Source organism: Hemitrygon akajei, chromosome 8 (assembly GCF_048418815.1).
Source record: "Hemitrygon akajei chromosome 8, sHemAka1.3, whole genome shotgun sequence".
Lineage (NCBI taxonomy): Eukaryota > Metazoa > Chordata > Chondrichthyes > Myliobatiformes > Dasyatidae > Hemitrygon > Hemitrygon akajei.
In genome coordinates, this window is record NC_133131.1 from 87,692,755 (window position 1) to 87,719,437 (window position 26,683).

The 26,683-nt window shown below is 42.1% G+C and overlaps 1 protein-coding gene across 3 annotated transcripts in view; it reads left to right on the top strand.

Moving 5' to 3' along the window:
- Window positions 1–26,683, top strand: part of etv1 (ETS variant transcription factor 1) — a 145,689-nt gene that overhangs the window by 111,548 nt on the left and 7,458 nt on the right. For all 3 annotated transcript variants that reach the window (XM_073054139.1, XM_073054140.1, XM_073054138.1), the window contains 2 exons: window positions 7,112–7,281; window positions 24,581–24,682. In XM_073054139.1, coding sequence (XP_072910240.1) covers window positions 7,112–7,281; window positions 24,581–24,682 — 272 coding nt within the window. The remainder of the gene's footprint in view (window positions 1–7,111; window positions 7,282–24,580; window positions 24,683–26,683) is intronic.

Consider the following 26,683-nt stretch of genomic DNA (forward strand, 5'->3'; position numbering starts at 1 on the left):
TGATAGGTGAGACCATATGAATGAGGTAGATGGGTAGGGGAGTGGGGATGAAGTAAGAAGATGGGAGGTCTTAGGTAGAAGAAGTAAAGAACTGAAGAAAGAATCTAATAGCAGAGGACAGTGGATCGTAGAAGGAGGAGATGGTGGTGACAGGCAGATGAGGACAAGAGAAGGGAAGAGAGGGTAACGGTAACCATGATGGAGAATGGAAGAGAGAATAGGGAAAGGGGAATGATTACTAGGAGTTAGTTAGTGAAGTTGATATTCATACTATCAAATTGCAGGCTACCCAGATTAATATGTGGTGTTGCTCCTCCAAACTAAGTTTGTCCTCAAGGTGGCATTAGAAAAGGCCACAGACAGGCGTGTCAGAGTACGAATGAAATGTGAATTGAAATAGGTAGCCACTGAGAGATCTTGTCTTTTATAGCAGACAAAGTGAAGATGCTCAAAGGCACATCATGCCTTAATTTGGTATCCATCATAAGTTGTAATATGTTGAGGTTTCAGGGTACTTGGAGCCACATGATAGAATGCACCAAAGTCTACATGGTTTCCTTAAGGGGAAATCTTGCTTCACAAATCAGTTGTATTTCTTTGAAGAAATAACAGGTTGGATAGGCAAAGGAGAGTCAATAGGTATTGTTTACTTGGATTTTCAGAAGCCTTTGACAAGATGCCACACATGAGGCTGCTAAACAGATAAAAGCCCATGGTATGACTGGAAAGATATTAGCATGGATAGAAGATAGGCTGACTGGCACGAGGCAAAGAGTGATATTCTGCAGGGGTTGGTATAGTGATCACTTCTTTTCACATTATATGTCAATTATTTGAATGACTGAATTGATTGAATGCTTTGTGGCCAAGACTGCAGACAATACAAAGGTAGGTGAAAGGGTCAGTAGTGTTGAGGAAGCAGGTAATCTGCAGAAGGATTTAAGGAAAAGCAGATGGAATATAGTGTTGGGAAGTGTATGGTCATGTAATTTTGCAGAAGGATTAAATGTGTAGACTATTTTCTAAGTGGGGGGCAAATTCAGAAATCAGAGGTGCAAAGGGACTTGGGAGGTTTCTTGCAAGATTTACTAAAGCTTAACTTACAGGTTAATTCATTGGTAAGGAAGGGGAAGGCAAATGCAATGTTAGCATTCATTTCAAGAGAACTTGAATATAAAAGGAAGGATGTAATGCTAAGGCATCATAATGCATTGGTCTGACCACACTTGGAGTACTATGAACACTTTTGAGCCCATTATCTAAGAAAGAATGTGCTGGCATTGGAGAGTGCCCAGAGGAAGTTCATGAGATTGATCCCAGGAATGAAAGGTTTAATGTATGAGGAGAGTTTGATGGCTCCTGGCCTGTACTCACTGGGGTTTAGCAGAATGGGGGTGGGGGTGGGGAATCTAATTGAAACCTATTGAATATTGAAAAACCCAGATAGAATAGATTGGGAAAGGATGTTTCCAATATTGGGGAACTCTAGGGCAAAGTGCCACAGCCTCAGAATACAAGCGTGTCCCTTTAGAGAACAGAGAAGAGGAATTTCTTTAAACAGGGTGGTGAGTTTGGAATTCATTACCGCAGACAGCTATGGAGGCCAATCAGTGGATATATTTAATGTGGAGGTTTATAGTTTCTTGATTAGTGAGAGCCTCAAAGGTTATGGGGAGAAGGCAGGAGAATGCTTAGTGGTTAGTAAACAATAGGTGCAAGAGTAGGCCATTCAGCCCTTCGAGCCAGCACCGCCATTCACTGTGATCATGGCTGATCATCCACAATCAGTATCCCGTTCCTGCCTTCTCCTCATATCCCTTGACTCCTCTATCTTTAAAAGCTCTATCTAACTCTTTCTTGAAAACATCCAGAGAACTGGCCGCCACTGCCTTCTGAGGCAGAGCATTCCACAGATCCACAACTCTCTGGGTGAAAAGTTTTTCCTTAACTCCATTCTAAATGTTCTACCCCTTATTCTTAAACAGTGGCCTCTGGTTCTGGACTCCCCCAACATCAAGAACATGTTTCCTGCCTCTAGCATGTCCAATCCCTTAATAATCTGATATGTTTCAATCAGATCCCCTCTCATCTTTCTAAGCTCCAGTGTATACAGTGTATGTTGTTAATACAGCTTGAGGCATTGGAATTTGGAGTTCAATCCCATCATTCTCTGTAAGAAGTCTCTTAATGTCCTCCTGGTCAAATGTATGGGTTTTTTCCAGGTGCTCTAGTTTTCTCCTACTGTGCAAAGACATACCGCATAGGTTAATTGGTCATTATAAATTGTCCCATGATTAGGTTAGGGTTAAATCAGGGTTGTCGGGGGTTGCTGGCTGGTGTGACTCAAAGAACTGAAAGGTCCTATTCTGCACTGTATTACTAAGTAGAATAAATGGGGTCGAGAGGGATAATAAATCACCACAGTGAGATGGGGAAAACAGACTAGATGGCCGAATGCCTAATTCTGTTCCTATGTCTTATGGTCTTGCATCATTCTAACTAAGCACATTTCACATGATATTACGTACACATCTTGTGATTTTAAGAGAGAGAAATTATTCATTTCCTTTTGCATTTTGCATCTGTTGTTGCCCTTCTATCCCAATGCTTTCACCTACACACAATTAATCCTTTCAGCAGCATGTTTCCAAACTTCTATTGTTAGAGATCCAATTGATCAAAGGGCACATGATTGTTGAGTCATGATTTGAAATGACATTGATACTTGCTGAAGGAGAAGCTATAGCTGCTCGTGATGTTTTTAATCTGTCAGTAGCACTACATTGATGCATTATGCACTTTCACAGGAAATAAATCTTCCAAATGCATCTGGGAGACATAAGGAAAATTGAATATGAATCCAAAGTAAGAAAGTTGGAATCAGTAAAAGGCTGATCCAAAATTTAGATTTTTTTAAAAAGAGGATGAACTAGGCAAGATGAACTTACTTGACAAAAGATGTTCTTGACTATGTTAAAACAACTGGAGAAGATAATACATAAAAGTAAGATTTGGCTTCGATGTATTTCATTGCTAAGGCAGATACAAGAGCCTATTGGAAAGATTCAAGAAGAACTGTGGAAGAGACTAGTGTTAGATGTAAGAGATCAAAGCAATGTGGAGGAAGGGAATCAAGGCAATGGTGAGATAGAGGGTTAAAACATTTATTTGGAGGAAATGTGATATTAACAGTTATAACAAGAATGAAATTATTGTGCAATCTTGATATAAACTTGCAAATTATCAGATAATTTAAGAGTGAATATTTGTTTTCAAATATTCAATTTTGGCCCATTGCCTTTCCCCTCACTAATAAAAACAATTTCAGCAGAAATGCAAAATGCAGTGGCTGGTCTTTGTGAATGACATGTTTATTCTCCAGGAAAAGGCCCACACTATTAGTTAAGAGCAAATAAAGATTCAGCATATGGGAATTCCAATTGTGATTAGAAGGTCTTTAGCATTATAGCTAAAATATTTCATATCTTCTACAAACATCTATCATTTCTGAAATATTATATGCTCCTCGTGACTAACTTACTAGAATCCTGTTTTGATCAAACAACTTTCAAATGACAATCATTTCTATTATGGAATGAGCCTTCACAAGAAGGCAAATTGGTACTTGATGGGTAATGATTGACCTGTCTGTTGTTGCCCAATTTATGCCCCCCTCCAAAAAAAATTTCTTCAACTAGTTTCACATAACTGTAGACATGTTCATTTAGACATTTTCTTGTCAATATTACTATTTAACAGTCTAGTTCATGGAAAATAACATATTAAGGAGATAAAAATGATAGGTCTTCTAAGGTAACATTAGGCATGGGAGAATTCTACCTAGATATGAAAGAAATATAAGCAAGAAATGAGGGAGTATACATCAGGTCAGTCAGTATTTTGATCGAAAAGGATCACTAAGTGGTTTGGTATGTAACCCTTTCATCAAATTATCAAGTATTCTTAGAAACACAATAAATCCATGCAAGGAGGGGAGTCGGGAACTGGATTAAATACATAGAATCATTACTGTAAAAGAATTAGGTGCCCAATTCCCCTTTCTAAGATAGCGAAGAATGGCAGTAACAATTCTACCTTTAACAGAGCAAAGGGTCCCAAGCCATTCAATAGTGTGGAGGTCAGTCAGGTAATTTAAGTCTTGAGAAAACAATGGGAAGGGGGTGCTTAGAGAAAATCATTTCACAATAATCCTTATGGATCAAGATAAAGCACAAAGTCTTCATCCTTTCCCTTCCTCTGTCCTAGGCAAATTGATGACTCCCCACCAATTAACTACTGTCCTCTTTCCTACAGCAACCTTTTCCCTCTGTCAGGGGATCATCTACAGATGTCCCCAGTTACAGCCTGCTACAGCTGGAGATCCATCCACACCACGAGCTGGGCTGTTGATTTGGCTGGCTGCCAGGTGGGAAATGGAACAGAAAGGATAATGAGGTCCTGCTGTTAACATTGGCAGGATCTCGATGTCACTGGCTCTGCTGAGCATTTTGCTGGCTTTCAATGTCATCTGCACTCCCTCAGTGTACAGGCAATGCAGAAGTTCCAAAAGCTGTCAGTAGAAGAATATCTGAATCACCTCATCTTTTCTATCACATGAAACATTCTTCTTTTTAAGATAGTTGTTGTTTCTTTTCAGAAGTTATACTTTTATTTTTTTATTTATAAAACTGGCAATACAGTTGACCCCTCTATTTCTTTACTACTTTTCTCATAAATTCTGCGAGTGTGAATTTTATTCGCAAATTTTCTGAAGTGATTTGTGAATTTTGTAAAGGAGAATTTCCTTTACCCAAATGGTTACAACATAAGATTCATCTGTATGTGATATAATATATGCATATGTCACCATACACTGTACAAATTGAATAATTCCAGCAGTAGGGTCTGGGATGGGGTGATGAGGCGGGAATGGTGAAAACGGAACATTCAGGTTGTGGCTCCCTTTGAAAAGGTCCTTCCTAATTCAGGCAATACAGCTGTCCAGAATGGAGAGCTGACTAGTTAACTAGGAATTGGTTTCTCTCTGCATTTGAACATACTTTTATCGGCGAGGCTATCACTAATAGCCTGAGACTTTAAGCCTTAGTTGAACAAATGTGACATGTTGACAGTGTTTGTGACAAATGAAGCACCTTCTCTGTTTTCCAATGTGGACACACTGCAATGTTGGGAACTGTCCAGTTAAGCCTGGAACATGGAAAGTCAGGGCACTTTGGCTTCAATGCCTTGGGCTCTTGGGGACAGATTGCTATATAATATTTTTTATATACAGTATATATAATTCCACGTATGTACAAGATTCCCATTATATCAGCACGAGATCATTTTTAATTTTGCATGCACTCAAAGAGCAATGGGTTGGACAGGATTTGATGTAGGTCTTCAGTGTGCAGCATAGTGGTGGCCTTAAATTGTGGATTCTCTCAGGGAGTGGTTTGCGGCTGCTGCACAAAGTTTCATAGTCCTGAACTATGCTGCAGTTTCAATTGTTCGCAGTACCTCACACTGAAAAATTAGTGTGTTTAAAGCAGCCCAAAGTGCATCCATTTCTGATCTTGCAGCTGATGTAGATGTGCACCTCATGGATGTGACCAGGAGGTGTCCTGCTCTTCACCAGACTTCTTTGGTTTATTCTTTATTTATATCAAAAATAAACTTTATTCATAATTTTAAAAATACATACAAAACAATAAAAGCAAAACTTTTATATTCATGGCCAATATATTCAATAGGGTTAAATTAACTTTTTAAACCATTGCACTATTGCTATTCATTGAGCTCCAAATACAAGATGTGAAATTAAAAAAAACATTAAACTTGGACAATGAGGTACTAAGTGAAAGTATTTTTTTAAAAATCAAACTAAGTGGAACCTGATGGGAACACGGCAGCATCTTAACTTTGATATTGAGATCTATTTTGCAACTTCCAGCTGAATTCTAAGTGTAGCAAGTTTGCTTTAAACTCCCAGGCATCATGGGATGGGATCTATAAACAGTTGGTACGTTCATCCAAAATTACTTCTTCCACTAACCTATATAAGGATTAATCTTCTCATGTAGCAGAGAGGGAAGTTTTAAGTGAATGTGTGTGATTAAGCATTTGTACTTCAGTTTCACAGTGTAACTTCAGATCTTGGAACAAGTCCATTTTAGATGACACTAGATTTCTTGCCCACAAAATTCGGCTCCATGACATCTGCTTTCCATTCGAAGGGAGCAAAGTGAATATCATTATCTTGCCAATGAGCAGCACATAGAGCAAGCATGTGTTGTTCTGCAGATCTTATGCCCAACCTTTATATAAAATAACTGATTTATTAGTAAAATTACATGAATAAAGTTAGACTGGAGAAACTGGGATTGTTCTCCTTGGATTAGAGAAGGTTGAGAGGATGTGATGGAGGTGTACCAAATTATGACTGGATTAGATAGAATGAATAGAAAGAAGCTGCCCCATCAACCAATGGATTAAAATCCAGGAGATGCAGATTCAAAATTTTGATCAAAAGTTACAAAGGAATCTGTAGTTTTTTTTTTGATGTTGTGTATTTATGATCTGAAAACATTGATTTTAGCTTTAATGGAAAGAGAATCAATCAGGGCCAATTAAGGGGATTTGGTTACATATTTGAAGGAGAATTCTTTGCGGAATGGGTTTGAATCATTTGTACTATTAAGAGCTTCCATTGACTTGACGGTCTGAATGGCCTATTCTTATGATTTTGTACTTAAGAAGGAAACATTAGAAGAGTTGGGAAATCTTGACAGGTTGTAACATGTGAGGATGAAATAAGCAAGAAGTAAGTGTGAAACACCGTGGTCTGATTTGAAACCTGTGCTGAGAACTCAGAGTGAATGTCAGTCAGCAAGTACAAAATCCATGGATAAAGGAGTAAGTTAGGATGAAGGTGGATGAATTCAGGTATATAGGTAATGCGGAAACCTGCTCAAGAGAATGTTGAAAATGTCATGGTAATAAAAGGGTTTATGAGCAATGACAATGTGCTGGCCTTTCCTGAATTCTGACCAAAATAAATTTTGTCTGCTTCATGTTATTGTTGTATCAATGGTGGCTATTGCTTCTACAGGTGACATCAAGCAGGAGCCAGGCATATACCGGGAAGGACCTACTTACCAGCGCAGAGGCTCCCTCCAGCTCTGGCAGTTCCTAGTGGCTCTGCTGGATGATCCAGCAAACTCGCACTTTATTGCCTGGACAGGCCGTGGCATGGAGTTCAAACTCATTGAGCCAGAGGAGGTGAGTTTACATACCATCTGCAACAAGAGTGACAAGGAGCAGGATGCCTGCTAATGACATCAGCAGTAGGGTCTGGGATGGGGTGGTGAGGTGAGAATGAAGTAAAAATTGAATATTCAGCTTGAGGCTCCCTTCAAAAAAGGTCCTTTCTGGTTCAAGCAATACAACTGTCCAGAAGGCTGACTACTTATCTAGGAATTGGTTTCACTCTGCATTTGAACATACATTTTTCAGTATAACTCTAAAGGCCTGAGACTTTAAGCCTTAGCTGAATGAAAATGACATGTTGAGGGTGCTTGTGGCAAATGATAGCTTACCCTTTCTCTGTTCTCCAGTGCAGACTGGCTGCAATGTTGGGAAGCATCCAGTGAAGCCTGGAATATGGAAGGAGCAGGAGGACAGGGCACTTTGACTTGCATGCTTTGAGATGTTGGGGACAGAATGCTATATGCTATTTTTTCATATACAGTATATTGAAAAGGTGCTTTACCTAACATAGAAAAGTAAATATATAGAACTGTACAATGCAGGAACAGAGCCTTTGGTGCACAACCATGATGCCAAATTGATATAATCCCAATTCCCTGTACATGTTGACTGTTCTTCTATTCTCTGCCTGTTCATGTGTCCAAATGTTGGTTCGACATGTCTCACATAACTGCTTCCACCACCTCCCCTGGCAGCATGAACCAGGTAGTTACCAAACTATGCAAAAACACTGCCTCACAAATTTCCTTTAAACTTCTCCCACCTCCTAAAACTCTCACTTTGAAGCTGTACCCTTTAATATTTGACATTTCCATCCTGGAAAATGACACCAGCTTACTACGCTACCTATTCCATTCATAATTTTAAATATTTGTATCAAGTCGCCCCTCAGCATCAGATACTACACAGAAAACAATCGAAGTTTGTCCAAACTCTGTTATACTCCGTCCAGGCAACATCCTGGTTTTCCTCTTCTGCAGCCTCTTCAAAGGCTCCATATCTTTCCTACCGCCTGGTGATCAAAGCTGCACACAATTCTCCAGGTGCAGAACCCAGCTTTTATATCTCTGCAACATAAACTTTTTTACTCAAAGTCCCAGCCAATAAACGCAGGCATCTTGAATGGCTTCTTTAGCCATGAGTTTCTAGGAAAAATAAGGAAGGTGCAGGATAGATGTATTGCAAAAACAAAGAAATACTCAAATGGCAAAATATTACAGCCATGTCTTGACAAACGAAGTCAAAGCTAAGATAAAAGCAAAAAAGAGGGCATACAACAAAGCAAAAATTAGTGGGAAGTCAGAGAATTGGGAAGCTTTTAAAACCCTACAGAGAGCAATTAAAAGAATAATTAGGAGGGAAAAGATGAAATCTGAAAGCAAGCTAGCAAACAATATCAAAGTTGATAATAAAAGCTTCTTCAAATATGTAAAAAATAAAGGAGAAATGAGAGTGGATATAGGGCCGCTAGAAAATGAGGCCAGAGAAATAATAACAGCAGACAAGAAGATGGCAGAAGAATTAAATGAGTATTTTGCATCAGTCTTCACTGTGGAATATACTAGCAGTGTGCCAGGTGTTTAAGGGTGTGAGGGAAGAGAAGTGAGTGCAGTTACTATTATAAGGGAGAAGGTGCACAAAAAGCTGAAAGACCCAAAGGTACATGTCATCCGGACCAGATGAACTGCACCCTAAGATTCTTAAATAGCTGATGGTAGAGATTGTAGAGGTATTAGTAATGATCTTTCAAAAATTATTGGATGCTGGCATGATGCCAGAGGACTGGAAAATTGCAAATGTCACTCCATTCTTTAAGAAACGAGGAAGGCAGCAGAAAGGAAATTATAGACCAGTTAGCCTGACCTCAGTGGTTGGGAAGATTTTGGAGTCAGTTGTTAAGAATGAAATTATGGAGTACTTGGTGACACAGGATAAGGCAAGACAAAGTCAGCATGGTTTCCTTAAAGGAAAATCTTGCCAGATGAACCTATTGAAATTCTTTGAAGAGATTGTAGCGGGGTGCTACGCGCAGCGCTGAAATTACGACACGGAGTCGATAAATTGCAACCACAGAATAAGTTTATTTCAAAAACACAGTCTTGCTTTAAAGCCTGTCTCCCCCACTCGATACTTCGAGAGGCACGTAACTGAAACTCCTTGAGGCTATCTACCTTTGTCTCTGGCTCTGGCTAATTGTCAGCCGGTTCGAGTGTGCTAGTGATTGGGTCGCTACATAACCCCCCCCCCCCCCCAGAACCGGCGGTAGACCCCCCAATGTCCACAGTCTGGGCCGGGCCCTGTTTGGGAGGTCGGCCTCTGCGCTGCGGTGCCGGAAACTCGACCGGTTGCGCCAAGTCCACATGGGCCGGTTTGAGTCGGTCCACCGTGAAAACCTCCTCTCTCCCCCCAACGTCCAGCACGAACGTGGACCCGTCGTTTCTGATCACCGTAAACAGCCCCTCGTAGGGCCGTTGCAGCGGTGGCCGATGCCCGCCCCGGCGTACAAACACAAACTTACAGTTCCGCAGATCTTTGGGTACGCAGGTCGGGTGCTGCCCATGCTGCGAAGTGGGTATGGGGGCCAGGGCACCGAGTCTCTCGCGTAGTCTGCCCAGGACCGCTGCGGGTTCTTCCTCTCGCCCCCTTGGGGCTGGTATGAACTCCCCGGGAACGACCAGGGGCGCGCCGTACACCAACTCGGCCGACGAAGCGTGCAGATCGTCTTTGGGCGCCGTGCGGACGCCGAGTAGAACCCAGGGAAGCTCGTCCACCCAGTTAGCTCCTCGCAGGCGGGCCATGAGAGCCGACTTCAGGTGGCGGTGGAAACGCTCCACCAGTCCGTTCGACTGTGGGTGGTAGGCAGTGGTGTGGTGCAGCTGAGTCCCCAACAGGTTGGCCATCGCTGACCACAGGCTGGAGGTGAACTGGGCGCCTCTGTCGGAGGTAATGTGGGCCGGGACACCAAAGCGGGAAACCCAGGTGGCGATCAGCGCCCGGGCGCAAGATTCGGAGGTGGTGTCGGTGAGTGGGACCGCCTCTGGCCATCTTGTGAACCTGTCCACGATAGTGAGGAGGTGCCGCGCCCCACGCGACACTGGCAGGGGGCCCACGATATCCACATGAATGTGGTCGAAACGCCGGTGGGTGGGGTGGAACTGCTGCGGCGGGGCCTTGGTGTGTCGCTGCACCTTGGCCGTCTGGCAGTGCATGCACGTTCTGGCCCATTCACAGACCTGCTTGCGGAGTCCGTGCCAAACGAACCTGCTGGAGACCATCCGGACGGTAGTGCGGATGGAGGGGTGGGCCAAGTTATGAATGGAGTCGAAAACGCGTCGTCGCCAAGGTGCCGGGACGACGGGACGGGGCTGGCCGGTGGCGACGTCACAGAGTAGGGTCCTCTCACCTGGGCCTACGGGGAGGTCCTGGAGCTGCAAACCGGAGACTGCGGTTCTGTAACACGGGATCTCCTCATCTGCCAGCTGTGCCTCAGCCAGTGCCTCAAAGTCTACCCCTTGGGAAAGGGCGTGAATGTTAGGGCGAGAGAGCGCATCCGCCACGACATTGTCCTTACCCGAGACGTGCCGGACGTCCATCGTGTATTCAGAGATGTAGGACAGATGGCGCTGCTGGCGGGACGACCAGGGATTGGACACCTTTGTGAATGTAAAGGTAAGCGGTTTGTGGTCCGTGAACGCGGTGAAGGGCCTACCTTCTAAGAAGTACCTGAAATGCCGGATTGCCAGGTATAGCGCCAACAGTTCCCGGTCGAAAGCACTGTATTTGAGCTCGGGTGGCCGCAGGTGTTTGCTGAAAAACGCCAGGGGTTGCCAGCGGCCCGCGATTAGCTGCTCCAGTACCCCACCGACTGCCGTGTTAGATGCGTCCACCGTGAGGGCGGTAGGGACGTCCATTCTGGGGTGCACTAGCATTGTGGCATTCGCCAAGGCCTCCTTCGTTTGAATGAAAGCGGCGGCGGACACCTCATCCCAGGTAATATCCTTGCCCGGACCGGACAGCAAGGCGAACAGGGGGCGCATGATCCGGGCAGCTGAAGGGAGGAAGCGGTGGTAGAAATTGACCATACCTACGAATTCCTGGAGGCCTTTGACCGTGGTGGGTCGGGGGAAATGGTGGACCGCATCTACCTTAACGGGCAGAGGGGTTGCCCCGTCTGTGGTAATCCTGTGGCCCAGGAAGTCAATGGTGTTGAGCCCGAACTGGCATTTGGCCAGGTTGATCGTTAGACCGTAGTCACTCAGCCGGGCAAAGAGTTGTTGGAGGTGGGACAGATGCTCCTGACGACTGCTGCTGGCTATGAGGATGTCGTCCAAGTAGATGAATGCGAAGTCCAGGTCGCGTCCCACCGCGTCCATCAACCGCTGGAACGTCTGTGCGGCATTCTTCAGGCCGAACGGCATGTGGAGGAACTCAAAAAGGCTGAACGGGGTGATGAGAGCCGTTTTGGGGACATCGTCCGGATGCATCGGGATTTGATGGTATCCGCGGATGAGGTCTACCTTGGAGAAGATCCGCGCGCCGTGCAGGTTTGCTGCAAAGTCCTGAATGTGCGGCACAGGGTAGCGGTCCGGTGTTGTAGCCTCGTTCAGCCTGCGGTAGTCGCTGCACGGTCTCCAGCCCCCTGTCGCCTTGGGCACCATGTGCAGGGGAGAGGCCCATGGGCTGTCGGACCGCCGAATGATCCCCAATTCCTCCATCCGCTTGAACTCCTCCTTCGCCAGTCGGAGCTTGTCCGGGGGAAGCCGCCGAGCGCGGGCATGGAGGGGTGGTCCCTGGGTCAGGATCTGGTGCTGTACACCGTGTCGGGGCATGGCTGCCGTGAACTGCGGTGCCAGAACCGATGGGAAATCCGCCAGGACCCTGGTGAAGTCGTTGTCAGACAGCGTGATGGAGCCGAGGTGAGGGGCTGGCAACTGGGCTGCACCCAGGGGGAATGTCTGAAAGGTCTCGGCGTGAACCAGTCTCTTCCTGGGCAGGTCGACCAGTAGGCTGTGAGCCCGCAAGAAATCCGCACCCAGAAGCAGTTGGGCTACGGCGGCCAGTGTGAAGTCCCACGTGAACTGGCTGGAGTCGAACCGTAACTGCACCGGACGAGTGCCATAAGTCGTTATAGTGCTGCCATTCGCGGCTCGTAGGGGGGGACCCGGCGCCCTGCTGCGGGTGTCGTAACTCGTCGGAGGTCAGACGCTGATCTCGGCACCGGTGTCGACCAAAAACCGGCGTCCCGACTGTTTGTCCCAGACATACAGGAGGCTATCCCGACGGCTGGCCCTGGCGTTTCCCGGGAACTGGCAGGGCGTCCGGGAACTGGCAGGGCGGGTGGCAACGGCGGGCTTCTGTGCCCCACCGCTGGTGGTAGAAACACCAGTGCTCGTTGGGCTCCACACCCCGGCCTCTGGGTTTAGCGGGCTCTGCAGCCGGGCCTGGACTGGTTTGCTGCTGGGAGCGTGGCCTGTTGATCTGTGCGATGGATGCCCCACTCACCTTCTTGGCGTTCCACAGCAAGTCCGCCCGGGCCGCCACCTTCCGGGGGTCGCTGAAATCCGCGTCGGACAGCAGCAGGCGTATGTCCTCGGGCAGCTGCTCCAGGAAAGCCTGCTCAAACATGAGGCAGGGTGTGTGACCGTCGGCCAGAGACAACATCTCATTCATTAAAGCTGATGGAGGCCTGTCTCCCAAGCCATCCAGGTGCAGTAAACGGGCAGCTCGCTCGCGGCGGGAGAGCCCGAAAGTCCCTATGAGCAGGGCTTTGAATGCCGTGTACTTGCTGTCTGCCGGGGGAGACAGTACGAACTCCGCTACCTGGGCCGCTGTGTCCTGGTCGAGGGAGCTCACCACGTAGTAGTAACGGGTGTCCTCTGAGGTTATTTGCCGAACATGGAATTGGGCTTCTGCTTGCTGAAACCATAGGTGAGGTTGTAGCGTCCAGAAGCTTGGCAGCTTCAAGGAAACCGCGTTAACAAACGCAGCGTCTGCCATCTCCGGTCCAAAAAAAACGTTTGGACCGTCGGGGTCACCAATGTAGCGGGGTGCTACGCGCAGCGCTGAAATTACGACACGGAGTCGATAAACTGCAACCACAGAATAAGTTTATTTCAAAAACACAGTCTTGCTTTAAAGCCTGTCTCCCCCACTCGATACTTCGAGAGGCACGTAACTGAAACTCCTTGAGGCTATCTACCTTTGTCTCTGGCTCTGGCTAATTGTCAGCCGGTTCGAGTGTGCTAGTGATTGGGTTGCCACAAGATTACATATAGGAAAGATAAGGTGGATGTTGTATATTTGGACTTTCAGAATGACTGACAATGTGCCACATACGAGGCTGCTTACCAACTTAAGAGCCCATGGTATTACCAGAAACTTACTGATGTGATTAGACCATTGGCTGTTTGGTAGGAGGCAGTGAATGGGAATAAAAGGATCTTTTTTCTGGTTTTCTGCCAGTGACTAGTGGTGTTCCACAGGGATTGGTGTTGGGACCGTTTCTTTTTATGCTGTATATCAATAATTTAGATGATGGAATAGATGAATTTTTGCCAAGTTTGCAGATGATACGAAGATTGGTGGAGGGGCAGGTAGTGTTGAGGGAACAGGTAGGATGTAGGTAGGAGTTAGATTCGAGAATGGGCAAGCAAGTGGCAAATGAAATACAATGTTGGAAAATGCATGGTCATGCACTTTGGTAGTAGAAATAAATATGCAGACTATTTTCTAAATGGGGAGAGAATCCAAAAATCTGAAATGCAAAAGGACTTTGGAGTCCTTGTGCAGAACAGCCTAAAGGTTAATTTGCAGGTAGAGTCGGTGGAGAGGAAAACAAATGCAATTTTAGCATTCATTTCAAGAGGTCTAGAATACAGAGCAGGGATGTGATGCTGAGGCTTTATAAGGCACTGGTAAGGCCTCATCTTGAGTATTGTGAACAGTTTTGGGCTACTCATCAAAGCAAAGATGTGCTGGCATCGGAGAGGGTTCAGAGGAGGTTCACAAGGATGATTCAGGGAATGGAAGGGTTATCATATGAGAAACGTTTGATAGCTCTGGGTTCATACTTTCTAGAATTTAGAAAAATGAAGGGGGATCTCACTGAAAATTTTTGAATGTTGAAAGGCTTAGACAGAGTAAATGTGGGAAGGATGTTTCCCATGGTGGGGGAAGTCTAGGATAAGAGGGCACAGCCTCCGTTTAAAGCAGAGATACAGAGAAATTTCTTTAGCCTGAGGGTGTTACCACAAGCAGCTGTGGAGGGCTGGTCATTCATTGTATTTAAGGCAGAGCTTGATAGGTTCTTGATTGGACATGGCATCAACGGTTATGAGGAGAAGACTGGTGAGTGAGCTGCGGAAGGAATAAAAGGATGGCGGAGAAGACTCGATGGGACAAATGGCCTGATTCTGCTCCTATGTCTTATGGTCTTATGGTCTTTACCACCCCTATCCACCTATCTAGCAACCTCAGTAGCAGTTTAAATAAATCTGGCACTGTAGGATATCCTAAGTTTGTGAAAATCAGCACATAAGTACAGGCACATTTATTTTTTGAGTCACACACTACTTTCAACCACAGAATAGCAAGTATTATTTCCTGAAAAACTTGCAACCGACTGTATATTTTTAGTTGGCTGTCGAATCCTCTTTTATTTGGTAAATCAACACGATGAACATTTGTTTTATGGTCAGGTCCCAAACACTCCTGTGGCAGATTTACTTTATGCTCCAGAAGAATTTTTTAAAATTTGTTTTCAGAGTGTGGTTGATTCTGCCACGGCCACATTTATTGAACCTCCCATGTTGGCCTGACTGGGTGGTTTAGGCACTGCCGGTGGTGATGGGGCACCAGCTACACAGTATAACTGGGTAAGGAATGTCAGCAACACAGCTGCAATGCCAGATTAGCAGTGCCCATCTGAGTCAAGGTGGTGTGAATTAGTTGATGATGTAACCATGAATTTTCTGCCATTTTATTTTATACTGATAGACAATACCGAATAATAAATAATTATTATTGTGCATTGTAAAAATAACCCTTAATAATAGGCTGCAACATCCTGATGTGATAGGCTACATCAAACTCCAGATTACTGAGCTTCCTGAAGTCGTGCATGTGAATGGAGAGTGAAAAGGCAAAGGATCGTGGCATCATTGGCTGAGTCTGTCATAACAGAGTAGTTTGTAATTTGCTCATCAATATGATATGCCTGATCCACTTAATCTGCTGAAGAATAGTGACTTCCTAAACAGAATAAGTTATTGATGACAAGATGTGCTAATGACTCTACTGTTAAAACTTATAAGAAAGTAGTATTTTTCTCTCTGTTGAAGCAGTCATTGGCTTTCATTTGTTAAGTGTTGAATTCTATCTGCCTGTTGCTGAGTCAGAACTTGGATTTACTTGAGGTCTTGTAAATGTTGTGGAATCGTTGCGTCTTCACCAAATATTTCCACTCCCGGAGTTATAGTAGAGAGAAATGCATTGATGAAGCATGTGATAATATTTTCTTCAAGCACGTAGCTTTGCCTTCCTTTTGGACATTTTTAAAATTCAACCTGTTTTACATTAATATGTTGAGTGAATTTAGCAGTTAACAGAAACTCACTGAAGCTTGTGTAAAAAGCAATAGGATTGAGCAAAGGGGAGTTTTAGTTTTCAGTTTGTAAGAGTGAATTGGTTACCAAGATAGAATGAGGTAACGGGAATAGTATGGATTGGATTTGCCAAATGCTGTCCTCCTTTGTCATGGAATATATAAGTTGATTAATGGTAGATGGCAAAGGGTAAAAGCTATTTAAATCACTGTCCCTCTTTCCATTTTTTTTTACTAATCATTATCATTGCCTTCATTGGGTTGAATTGGCGGCTTTTAAAAGAGATTTCAGAGTATGTTGACATGGACATGTCTAGTGCAATGTCTTCCAAGAGTGAACCAAAGAACAGGCAGGATTCACTCAGATTGGTTAGGATGGCAAAGACATTTTCTGTGTTGCTTTAGAGATGCAACTGAATGAGAATAGAACTGTTCTGATTGGTTTAAGAATGGGCAGATTAACATTGTCAGATTTATCCCAATTATAAATTTTTAATTGAGAAATTATAGTAAAAGGCCAAAGCTTATAGTGCAAGCACCAGAATGGAAAAACCTAAAAACTAAGTTAATTAATAGTCTTTTGTTGATTTTTGTGAACCACAGGTGATTCATATTTAAAGCCTTTTAGATCATTTTCTTTTGTAATTAATATATTTGGATTGAAACTGTATTGGATCTCTAATTGTGCAACTTTATTATTAACTCAAAATTTTGATAGTTCATCAAATAATTCATTCATTATGGATGTCAACTATCATGATTTAGCTCGTTTGCTTGACACTAAGTGATGTGGCAGACTGTACAGGGCACAGAGAGGTTTTGTGGTCCCAACTACTTATGGAGGATGGAATTTTGTCAAAAGCTAGTAACATAGTGGTTGAGTTGCTAAACTACTATCAGAGATCATTGATCCAGGACTGAATCATTCAAATCAGCTGGAGAATTTAAATTTGAACAAATCAATATATCTGGAATAATGAGCTTTACTCTATAATAATGACTGTGAAACTACCTGGTTCATTAATATTCTTCAAAGAGGGAAATATGCTGTTCATACTGGGTCTGACCTTTTTATGATTCCAGACCCTGTCTTAGCTGCTTCCTCGCTCCAGGAACCATTATGGATAGACAGTAAATGTTAAACTTGCCAGCAAAGTCCACATCCTCTGAATGAGTAAAGAAAACAGTATGCAACATTGCAAAAACATCCAGCATAAACCATTTATGAATGTAATTGAGTATTTAAAATTCTGTAAACTTTTTGCATTATTTCATATCACCCAAATTCTGCTGTTGTCCTGCAAAAATCTTGTGAAAATTTCCACACCTATGAATTTTGCTGTACATTGTGTTTGCTATTCTAACTATCCATTTAAAATTAATCTGAAAATTAACTCCTGAAATTTTCAGTGCATTCTACCTGCAGATACAGTTCTCCATGCAAATCATGGATTTGAAAAGTTAGTCTCATCTAGTGTTATTATTCTGATTTTTAACAAGACCAGCAAGCACAGATGGTGCAAGGATATGATGAGGAGAAGGCTTCAGGGTTCTAATCGATATTTTATTGTTTAACACTTGTAAAGGGTTAATCTTTGTGCTTGTCAAATGTCTCACCACTGTGGATTTAGATAGATAGATAGATAGATAGATAGATACTTTATTCATCCCCATGGGGAAATTCAACATTTTTTCCAATGTCCCATACACTTATTGTAGCAAAACTAATTACATACAATACTTAACTCAGTAAAAATATGATATGCATCTAAAATCACCCTCTCAAAAAGCATTAATAATAGCTTTTAAAAAGTTCTTAAGTAGTTTACTTAAATACATTGAGTCCTAACCCCGGCACTTTAACATATCTTACTCCCGGCGGTTGAATTGTAAAGCCGAATGGCATTGGGGAGTATTGATCTCTTCATCCTGTCTGAGGAGCATTGCATCGATAGCAACCTGTCGCTGAAACTGCTTCTCTGTCTCTGGATGGTGCTATGTAGAGGATGTTCAGGGTTTTCCATAATTGACCGTAGCCTACTCAGCCCCCTTCGCTCTGCTACCAATGTTATACTCTCCAGTACTTTGCCCACGACAGAGCCCGCCTTCCTTACCAGCTTATTAAGACGTGAGGCGTCCCTCTTCTTAATGCTGCTTCCCCAACACGCCACCACAAAGAAGAGGGCGCTCTCCACAACTGACCTATAGAACATCTTCAGCATCTCACTACAAACATTGAATGACGCCAACCTTCTAAGGAAGTACAGTCAACTCTGTGCCTTCCTGCACAAGGCATCTGTGTTGGCAGTCCAGTCTAGCTTCTCGTCTAACTGTACTCTCAGATACTTGTAGGTCTTAACCTGCTCCACACATTCTCCATTAATGATCACTGGCTCCATATGAGGCCTAGATCTCCTAAAGTCCACCACCATCTCCTTGGTCTTGGTGATATTGAGACGCAGGTAGTTTGAGTTGCACCATATCACTAAGTCCTGTATCAGTTTCCTATACTCTTCCTCCTGTCCATTCCTGACACACCCCACTATGGCCGTGTCATCAGCGAACTACTGCACATGGCAGAAATGTAACAGAAATGGCTGCAGGAGCTTTGATTACTAGTATGGGAATATAACCATGGGAACATGAAAGTTAGGTGAACAGAGAGTGGGATTCGTGAAAAGTGTTGACAAGGAATTGCTTCTGTTTTGGTGGTTTGAGCTGGTGCTATGATCTGGTCCACTTAGTGCAGCATTTGATATCAGAGGGAAAGGTATCAAAGGTATCAATGTAGAGCAGTTGGGGGTCTTGGGGGTGGTTTATCAGGGTCTCACCGACAGGCTGTTCATTAACAATGTTGCAGATCCCCATTTGCATCTGTACAGAGCCCTGGTGAGACCACACCTGGAGTATTGTGTTCAGTTTTGGTCTCCGGGGTTAAGGAAGGACATCCTGGCTGTAGAGGAAGTGCAGCGTAGATTCACGAGGTTAATTCCTGGGATTTCTGGACTGTCTTACGCAGAGAGGTTAGAGAGACTGGGCTTGTACACGCTTGAATTAAGGAGATTGAGAGGGGATCTGATTGAAACATGTAAGATTATTAAGGGATTGGACAAGATAGAGGCAGGAAATATGTTCCAGATGCTGGGAGAGTCCAGTACCAGAGGGCATGGTTTGAGAATAAGGGGTAGGTCATTTAGGACAGAGTTAAGGAAAAACTTCTTCTCCCAGAGAGTTGTGGGGGTCTGGAATGCACTGCCTCGGAAGGTAATGGAGGCCAATTCTCTGGATGCTTTCAAGAAGGAGCTAGATAGGTATCTTATGGATAGGGGAATCAAGGGATATGGGGACAAGGCAGGAACCGGGTATTGATAGTAGATGATCAGCCATGATCGAGGCTCGAAGGGCTGAATGGTCTACTTCTGCACCTATTGTCTATTGTCTATCAGGCAGAGTGGAGGTGAGAGGGGCTTGCACACACCTAGATAAGTGTTTTAATATTTGCTATTCTGTCCTAATAAATAAAGTTTTGTAGTTCTAAGTGGATAATTAGAGTTGTGTCCTTACACTTATCTGACCCGGATCCGAAAATCTCTTGTTGTAACATAACAGCACTGTGTCAGAGATTATTTCAGGTAAATATTCAGGCCAATTCTGAATTTTGTTCAGTTCAATCAGAATCATGGCTTCACCTTCCCACTTCAAACAAGACATCTGTGAAAATTTGCATTGAATCTGATTTGGAATTTGCAAAATGCCTCTCTATATTATAATCAGGCTTATGCAAAAAGTTTCACATGTTATCGAGCACATCCACCCTGCTAAGGCTTTCACAGTACAACCATCAGAAGTGTTATAATTGTGAACGTAGGGAACCACATAAAAAGAGAAACCATTGAAGCAGATAGAGAATGGTACAGCATTTGAAGGCTCCAATTTGAGCAATAAATCTTTAAGGCTGGTTACTGCTTTTTTTTTTGTGAAAGAAGAGTAGCTTGACTAAAAGTCAGTGCAACAGTGGATTTTTCAATAAAGTAATTTCATTCTTGTCTAAACAATGCATTCCTAAAAGTTTTACAGCTAAAATGGAGCAGCAAGTGGCCTTTTTTTAAAAAAACAATGTTTGATTTGTGAAAACGTTCCATTCATTTGCTTGCATCATTTGGGATAAGTAGTGCTTTTGTTCTCATAAATGAAACATTCACTCACATGCTATGTTCACATCTTTGGAATAATTCCATAGAAGTCAGAAGAAACTAAAAGGAAATAAAAGAAACACTTTCTATATGAGTGTCTTAAGTTTAAGTGTGTAGTCAGACAGATTATTTTATATGGATGCCCTTTTCCGCGCCTTGTTGTTCTAAGCAGTCTGGTTCTCCCTGGTTTTTAATCCCAGTCAAAGATGTTATTCAAAATGCCTTCAGAGTGGGTTTAGCTTGTTTTGAACTGAATTGTTGTTGGTATGTTACTGCAATATGAGAATTTTCTTTTGCAAATAAGCACGCAGGGAACATGCCCAGACTAGCCCTTGGGAAGGTTGTCCCTTCCTTCCCTGGCCAGTTTTGGAGAATATCTGCACTGGCAGTTGGGAACTGTCAAAGAATTCTTAATGACTTCAGCCAAGATCAAAGGTGGCAGTTCTACTTAACAGCTATCAATTCATAAAATGTGAAGAGGAACACTATTTTGCCTAGGAACATCAACTGTATGATATTACTGCATTCCAGTATCTGGCAGGTAGATACTTTTAAATCATGTATATTCATGAACTAGTTTTCTTCCTGTTTACCAAAAGAATGGCTGAGAGGCACCTTAAATTTACATTTCTGTCAATTGATTTGAAGTATGTATGCGACATACTGTACAATGCATGATATACAGATAATGAATATATTAATTTATCATAGCTCTTCTTAGTTAATCTTAAAGCTACAGTGCTTAAATTGCCATGTTAGTTCCACATACTTTTAGAATTTAAATACAAGTAAAGCATCATACAAATACAGTGTTAGTTATTTCACTAAGATGTGATATTAACAGGGTATTAGATAGATAGATAGATACTTTATTCATCCCCATGGGGAAATTCAACTTTTTTCCAATGTCCCATACACTTGTTGTAGCAAAACTAATTACATACAATACTAACTCAGTAAAAAATATGATATGCATCTAAATCACTATCTCAAAAAGCATTAATAATAGCTTTTAAAAAGTGCTTAAGTCCTGGCAGTAGAATTGCAAAGCCTAATGGCATTGGGGAGTATTGACCTCTTCATCCTGTCTGAGGAGCATTGCATCGATAGAAACGTTATGATCTAGTTTGTGGTCTGAATATAGCCTACACTCAATTTTATTACTTGTGAGTTTTCCTTTCAACTTGCATCTAAGTTAAACGTAGAAATTATGCTTCCTGGATGTAGAAGCAGGGCATCAATAGGTGTTATAAATGTAAGGCAGTCTCCAATTAATTGAATAAGTAGTTTAAGAGAAACTTTCAAACCCTGACATAGTTCGAATGCAAAACTGGCTAATGCAAGGAGTAGTTGCAACAAATGGTGCAGATGTAGTTCAGAGGAAGCTAGACATGTACATGAGAGAAAAGAGAAATAGAATATACTAATTTAGTTAAAAGAAGGATGATGGGACCTATTGGACCAGGTGGTCCGTTTCTGTGTTGTGGATTTTTGGTTAGTTTTTCTTCTATATTGCAGCTTAAGTGACTTAACCATCAGAAAAATGGGTTGTAAACTCAGAGTCAAGGATGACTTACTTGCACTCCAGTTCTGTAGGTGGCTGAATAGACCTTTGTGGAATCTGCAGGCTTTGCTGCAGGGGCAGGTGAAGCTTAAGGTGTGTGAGCTGAGTAGATATTTTGTCATGTGTGCTTGGCCTCTGTGTGCTTCCCTCTTGGACACTCAAGATGGCCACTGACTTCCCAGATGCTCTTTTCCATCATCGATTTTGGATTCTCAGCAGTTGATAAAGATGTTGTATTGTGCTGAAGGTGAGTTTAGAATATTCTTGAAGCTTTCAGCACAATTTTCTTTGCCTTCTGAAGGATCTCTTCCTTTGATGAAACTCATAGTATGGATAATTAATGTGGGTTTTTGGCTTGCGATGCAGATAATGTGGTTCACTTACCAATGTTGGTTGTGAGTCATCAAAGACTCAATTAGGGAGATTTTTTGACTTGAAGGGGAAGCTAACGCTTGTTCGTTTAACCTTCAAGTACATTTAGATTTTGAAGAGAAAATTTCCATGTACTTCTCCAGTGCGTTCTGATGCCAGCTTAAAGTAATACATGTCTCAACAGCATATTAGAGGATGGATGTCACTGTGCTTGGTAATAAATCATAGGTAACACAGCACAGAGACAGGCCTTTGGGCCCAGCTCATCCATGCCAACCAAGATGTCCACCTAAGCTAGTCCCATTTGCCCGCATTTGACCCATATTCCTCTCATCCCCTCCTATCCATGCTCTGTCCAAATGCTTTTTTTTATGTATCTGCATCAACTACTTTCTCTGGCAGCTTGTCCCATATACATAGCACTCACTGCATGAGGAGGTTGCCCATCAGATCCCGTTTAAAATTTTCCCAAAAAGGTTTAAACCTATGTCTCCTAGTTTTTGGTTTCCCTTCCCTGGAACAAAAAGACTGAGTGCATTCACCCCATCTATGCCCCTCTATAAAGCAACCACATTGTCTCCTGTACTCCAAGGAGTAATGTCCTTGCCTGTTGAATCTCTCCTTATAACTTCAATGCTCAAAGTTCAAGTTCAAAGTAAACTTGTATGCATTTGTCATCAGACGCTACCATGAGATCCATTTTCTTATGGACATTCATAGTAGGTACAAAGAAGCGCAATAGAATTAATGAAAAACTACACACAAAGATAGATAAACAACCAAAGTGCACAAGAAGGAAAAACTGTGCAAATACCAAAATAATAATAATAAATAACTATGTAATAAATAATATTGAGAACATGTGTTACTGAGTCCTTGAAATTAAGAACATAGGTTGTGAAATCAGTTCAGTGTTGAGGTGAGTGAAATTACCTATGCTGGTTCAGGAGCTGATGGTTAAAGGGCAATAACTGTTGCAGAACCTAGTTGTGTGGGACCTAAGGCTCCTGTACCTCCTGCCAATGGCAGCAATGAGAGGACAGCATGGGCTGGATGATGGGGTCCAAGATGATGCTTGCTGCTTTCTTGTGTCAACACTCCTTGTAGATGTGCTCAGTGTTATGTCTGAAGCTTATCAGCGCTAAGGAAAGAAGGCTGGAATTTCTGTTCGATCATTGTCTGTTCAAATCTTAATTTCATTGAAAATGTTATATTTTGCCTCTGTATCCAATACCATGGAGAAAAGGGTGAGTTAGTCAGAGTCAGTGATGCTTCTTCTACTTTATTATAAAAGATGATAGTAGCAGCAACTTGAATTTGGATGGCACTTCTGGTTGAAATGTGATGCAAATGGCTTCATTGTGAAGGCAGAGAAAAGAGCCAAAGGAGGTATTCAGAGGCATGATGCAAAGTGCAATCAAAGAGTTGGATTTTCATAAAAGGATTTTCACAGATGAGGAGAAACGGAGGATTATGGAGAAGCTAGAACTGGGTGAAGCTATACTGCTAATGGAGGAACAAATTTTGTTGAATATAACTCATTAGTTCAACAAAATAAATTAAAGAATTATGTGTGAATTTGATTCAAACCTTAAATATAATTGCAGGTATAGTTTATTTTATTTCTCACAATTTAAGTGAAATTTGTGTACTTTTGATATATGGGTGGTCATTTGGACAATTAGATTATTTTCCTCATTGTCTTTAATGATTACATCAGGCCAGGTAGCAGATGATTAGTTTTGGTGCATTGTTTACATTCATCAGTCCAATTGCTTACACAGGTATCCTCTGGAATCAGAATCAGAATCTGGTTTATTATCATCGGCATGTGACATGAATATTTTTTTAAATTTAGCAGCAGCAATTCAATGCAATACTTAATCTAGCAGAGAGAAAAAATTATAATGAAAAAAATAAAAACTATAGTAATAACAAAAAACAAGTAAATCAATTATGTATATTGAATAGATTTTTTTTAAAACATGCAAAAACAGAAATACTGTATATTTTTTAAAAAGTGAGGTAATGTCCAAAGATTCATTGTCCATTTAAGAATCGGATGGCAGAGGGGAAGAAGCTGTTCCTGAATTGCTGAGTGTGTTCCTTCAGGCTTCTGTACCACCTACCTGATGGTAAAAATGAGAAAAGGGCATGCCCTGGGTGCTGGAGGTCCTTAATAATGGACACCGCCCTTTTGAGACACCGCTCCCTGAAGATGTCCTGGGTACTTTGTAGGCTAATACCCAAGACGGAGCTGATTAGATTTACAACCTTGTGCAACCTCCATACCAGACAGTGATGCAACCTGTCAGAATGCTCTCCACAGTAAAACTGTAGAAGTTTTCAAATGTATTTGTTGCCATGCCAAATCTCATCAAACTCCTAATAAAGTATAGCTGTTGTCTTGCACTCTTTATAACTACTTTTCACATTTAATGCTAAGGTAACAGAAAGGTTCTGTTTGCTCCTTCAGTTAAATGAGAAATGGATATTGAGTAACATGAGACACTGTCATTGGCATGGAATATTACTTTGCAGTTATTGAAACGTGTGCTCTGGTATGCTTTTTTGTCCTAGGTGGCACGGCGTTGGGGAATCCAGAAGAACCGACCTGCTATGAACTATGACAAGTTGAGCCGTTCGCTGCGCTACTACTATGAAAAAGGCATCATGCAAAAAGTAAGCAAGAAGCATGAGTAATTTCTCTGGTCATTTCTTCAAACATTATTCAGACACCATCCAAATCTAACTTGCAAGTAAAATATAGCATTCTTTAAATGAAGAAAACTAGTCCCAGGAGCCCAAATTACTTTGATGTCTATTTTTTTTTGCCTGAAAAAATATTCTCAGTTGGGAATGTTCTCAGTGAAATAGTAGCCAGTAATCTCAGTTTGAATTACCTTTTCATACTCTTATATTCATTAATAGTTCAGTTAATCATGGTGGTCATTAGCTGGATCAGACAGAAATAATGATGAAGGTTTGATTAACTAAGCCAGACTTGCATTCCTTTTTTGTAGCCATCAGTGTTGGAAACCTGCATATTAGAAATCAAAGACAGAATTAGGTTGATCTATGGTGCCTTTCCATTTATGAAGCATGCCATCATTCACTGAAATTTAACAATGAAGTCCCAAAATTTGAGTAGTGTAACACTTTGGCCAATGAATATGCAGTTTGAAAGTTTTGCCTATTTTAGTTAAGCAATCTGGCAAACTCTTAGAGAAAGGAAGTTGTTGCCATAGTACCTAATCATTGCATAACCAGGTTAATTTTTGGAGCTGATCATCCAATTATATCTTCTATGTTTGTAATTTAAGATTTGTCATATTGCTGGTGGATAAATCACCATGGCAGCAATATAGTATACATTAAGTTGCATGTACCATGTTGTACCTCCTCTTATTCAGTTCAATTTAAACGTGTTGAGGTTGTGGAAGATTAGCTTTATTTGTCAGCTGTACATCAACTGCAATACAGCGAACTGCATATCATTTGCATCATATTTTGTGATATGTTGCTACGCTTCTGACGCCAACATAACATGTCCACAACTCACTAACCCTAACCGTACATCTTCAGAATGTGGGAAGATACTGGAGCGCCTGAAGGAAACTCACACACGGTCACAGAAAGAATGTGCAAACTCCTTATAGACGGCGATGGGAATCGAACCTTGATCAGCAATTGCTGGCACTGTAAAGCCATTGTGTTATCTGCTGTGCTACTGTTCTGCCCCATGGAATGTCAATAGCAATCGTTTAATAATCTGTTCAATAATCTAACCATTTTTTGCAAAGCTAACTTCATTAAAATAATCTGAAGGTAAATTTCTATCCAGAATTTTCAAATAAAATGTAAGCCTGGGTATTGAAGCATTAATTTAGACCCTGTGTAAATATGCATCAAAAACAAAGCGAGAGGAAGAAACTTTATATGGGATTTGTTGGGATTTTTTTTCACGCAAAGGTGTTTGCTTTCCTGAACGTGGTGCCAGAGAACTTAGTAAAGTCAAGTGCAATTACTGCATTTAACAGACTTTTAGACAGGTACTTGAATAGGGGTTGCTCAGACAGATATGGACCTCATACAAACAAATAGGATTAGTTTACGTGGACAAAACATTTGGCATGAATGTGATGGGCCAAAGGGCCCATTTCTGTGCTGTTAATTTTATGACACTGTGACTCTTTGACAATGTTCACCTATAGTAGTGTCATGTTGTCTGAACAGATATCACAAAAAGATTTTTATAGATTTGAATGAAATGACAATAGACATTCCACAAGCACATTGAAGAATAATTCATTTAACTTATTTAGAAAATACATTTTTGTATTCACTGTAATATTCCCCTTGGGAGTAAGTATTTTACAAGGACTATTGATCCTCAGTATTGAAACTAGCAATTTCATTAATACTTGTTTTGTTTTGGGGGCAGGTTAAAGGGTTTCTCTCCATGACTTTTTTTTTTGTTCTTTCTGACTCCATCTGCTTTTACTATAAATAATTGTAACCTTGTTAGCGTTGGTTTGCATCCTATCTCAAATGTTCCCTCTGTTCTCCAGTACCTTTCCTTTTCATGCTTGCTTTCTCAGATTTCCACTCATGGTGAAGGGTCCTTCGCCTGAAGTGCCAGCTTCATTTCTCCCCCCACCAATACAGCTTGGCCTGCTGAGT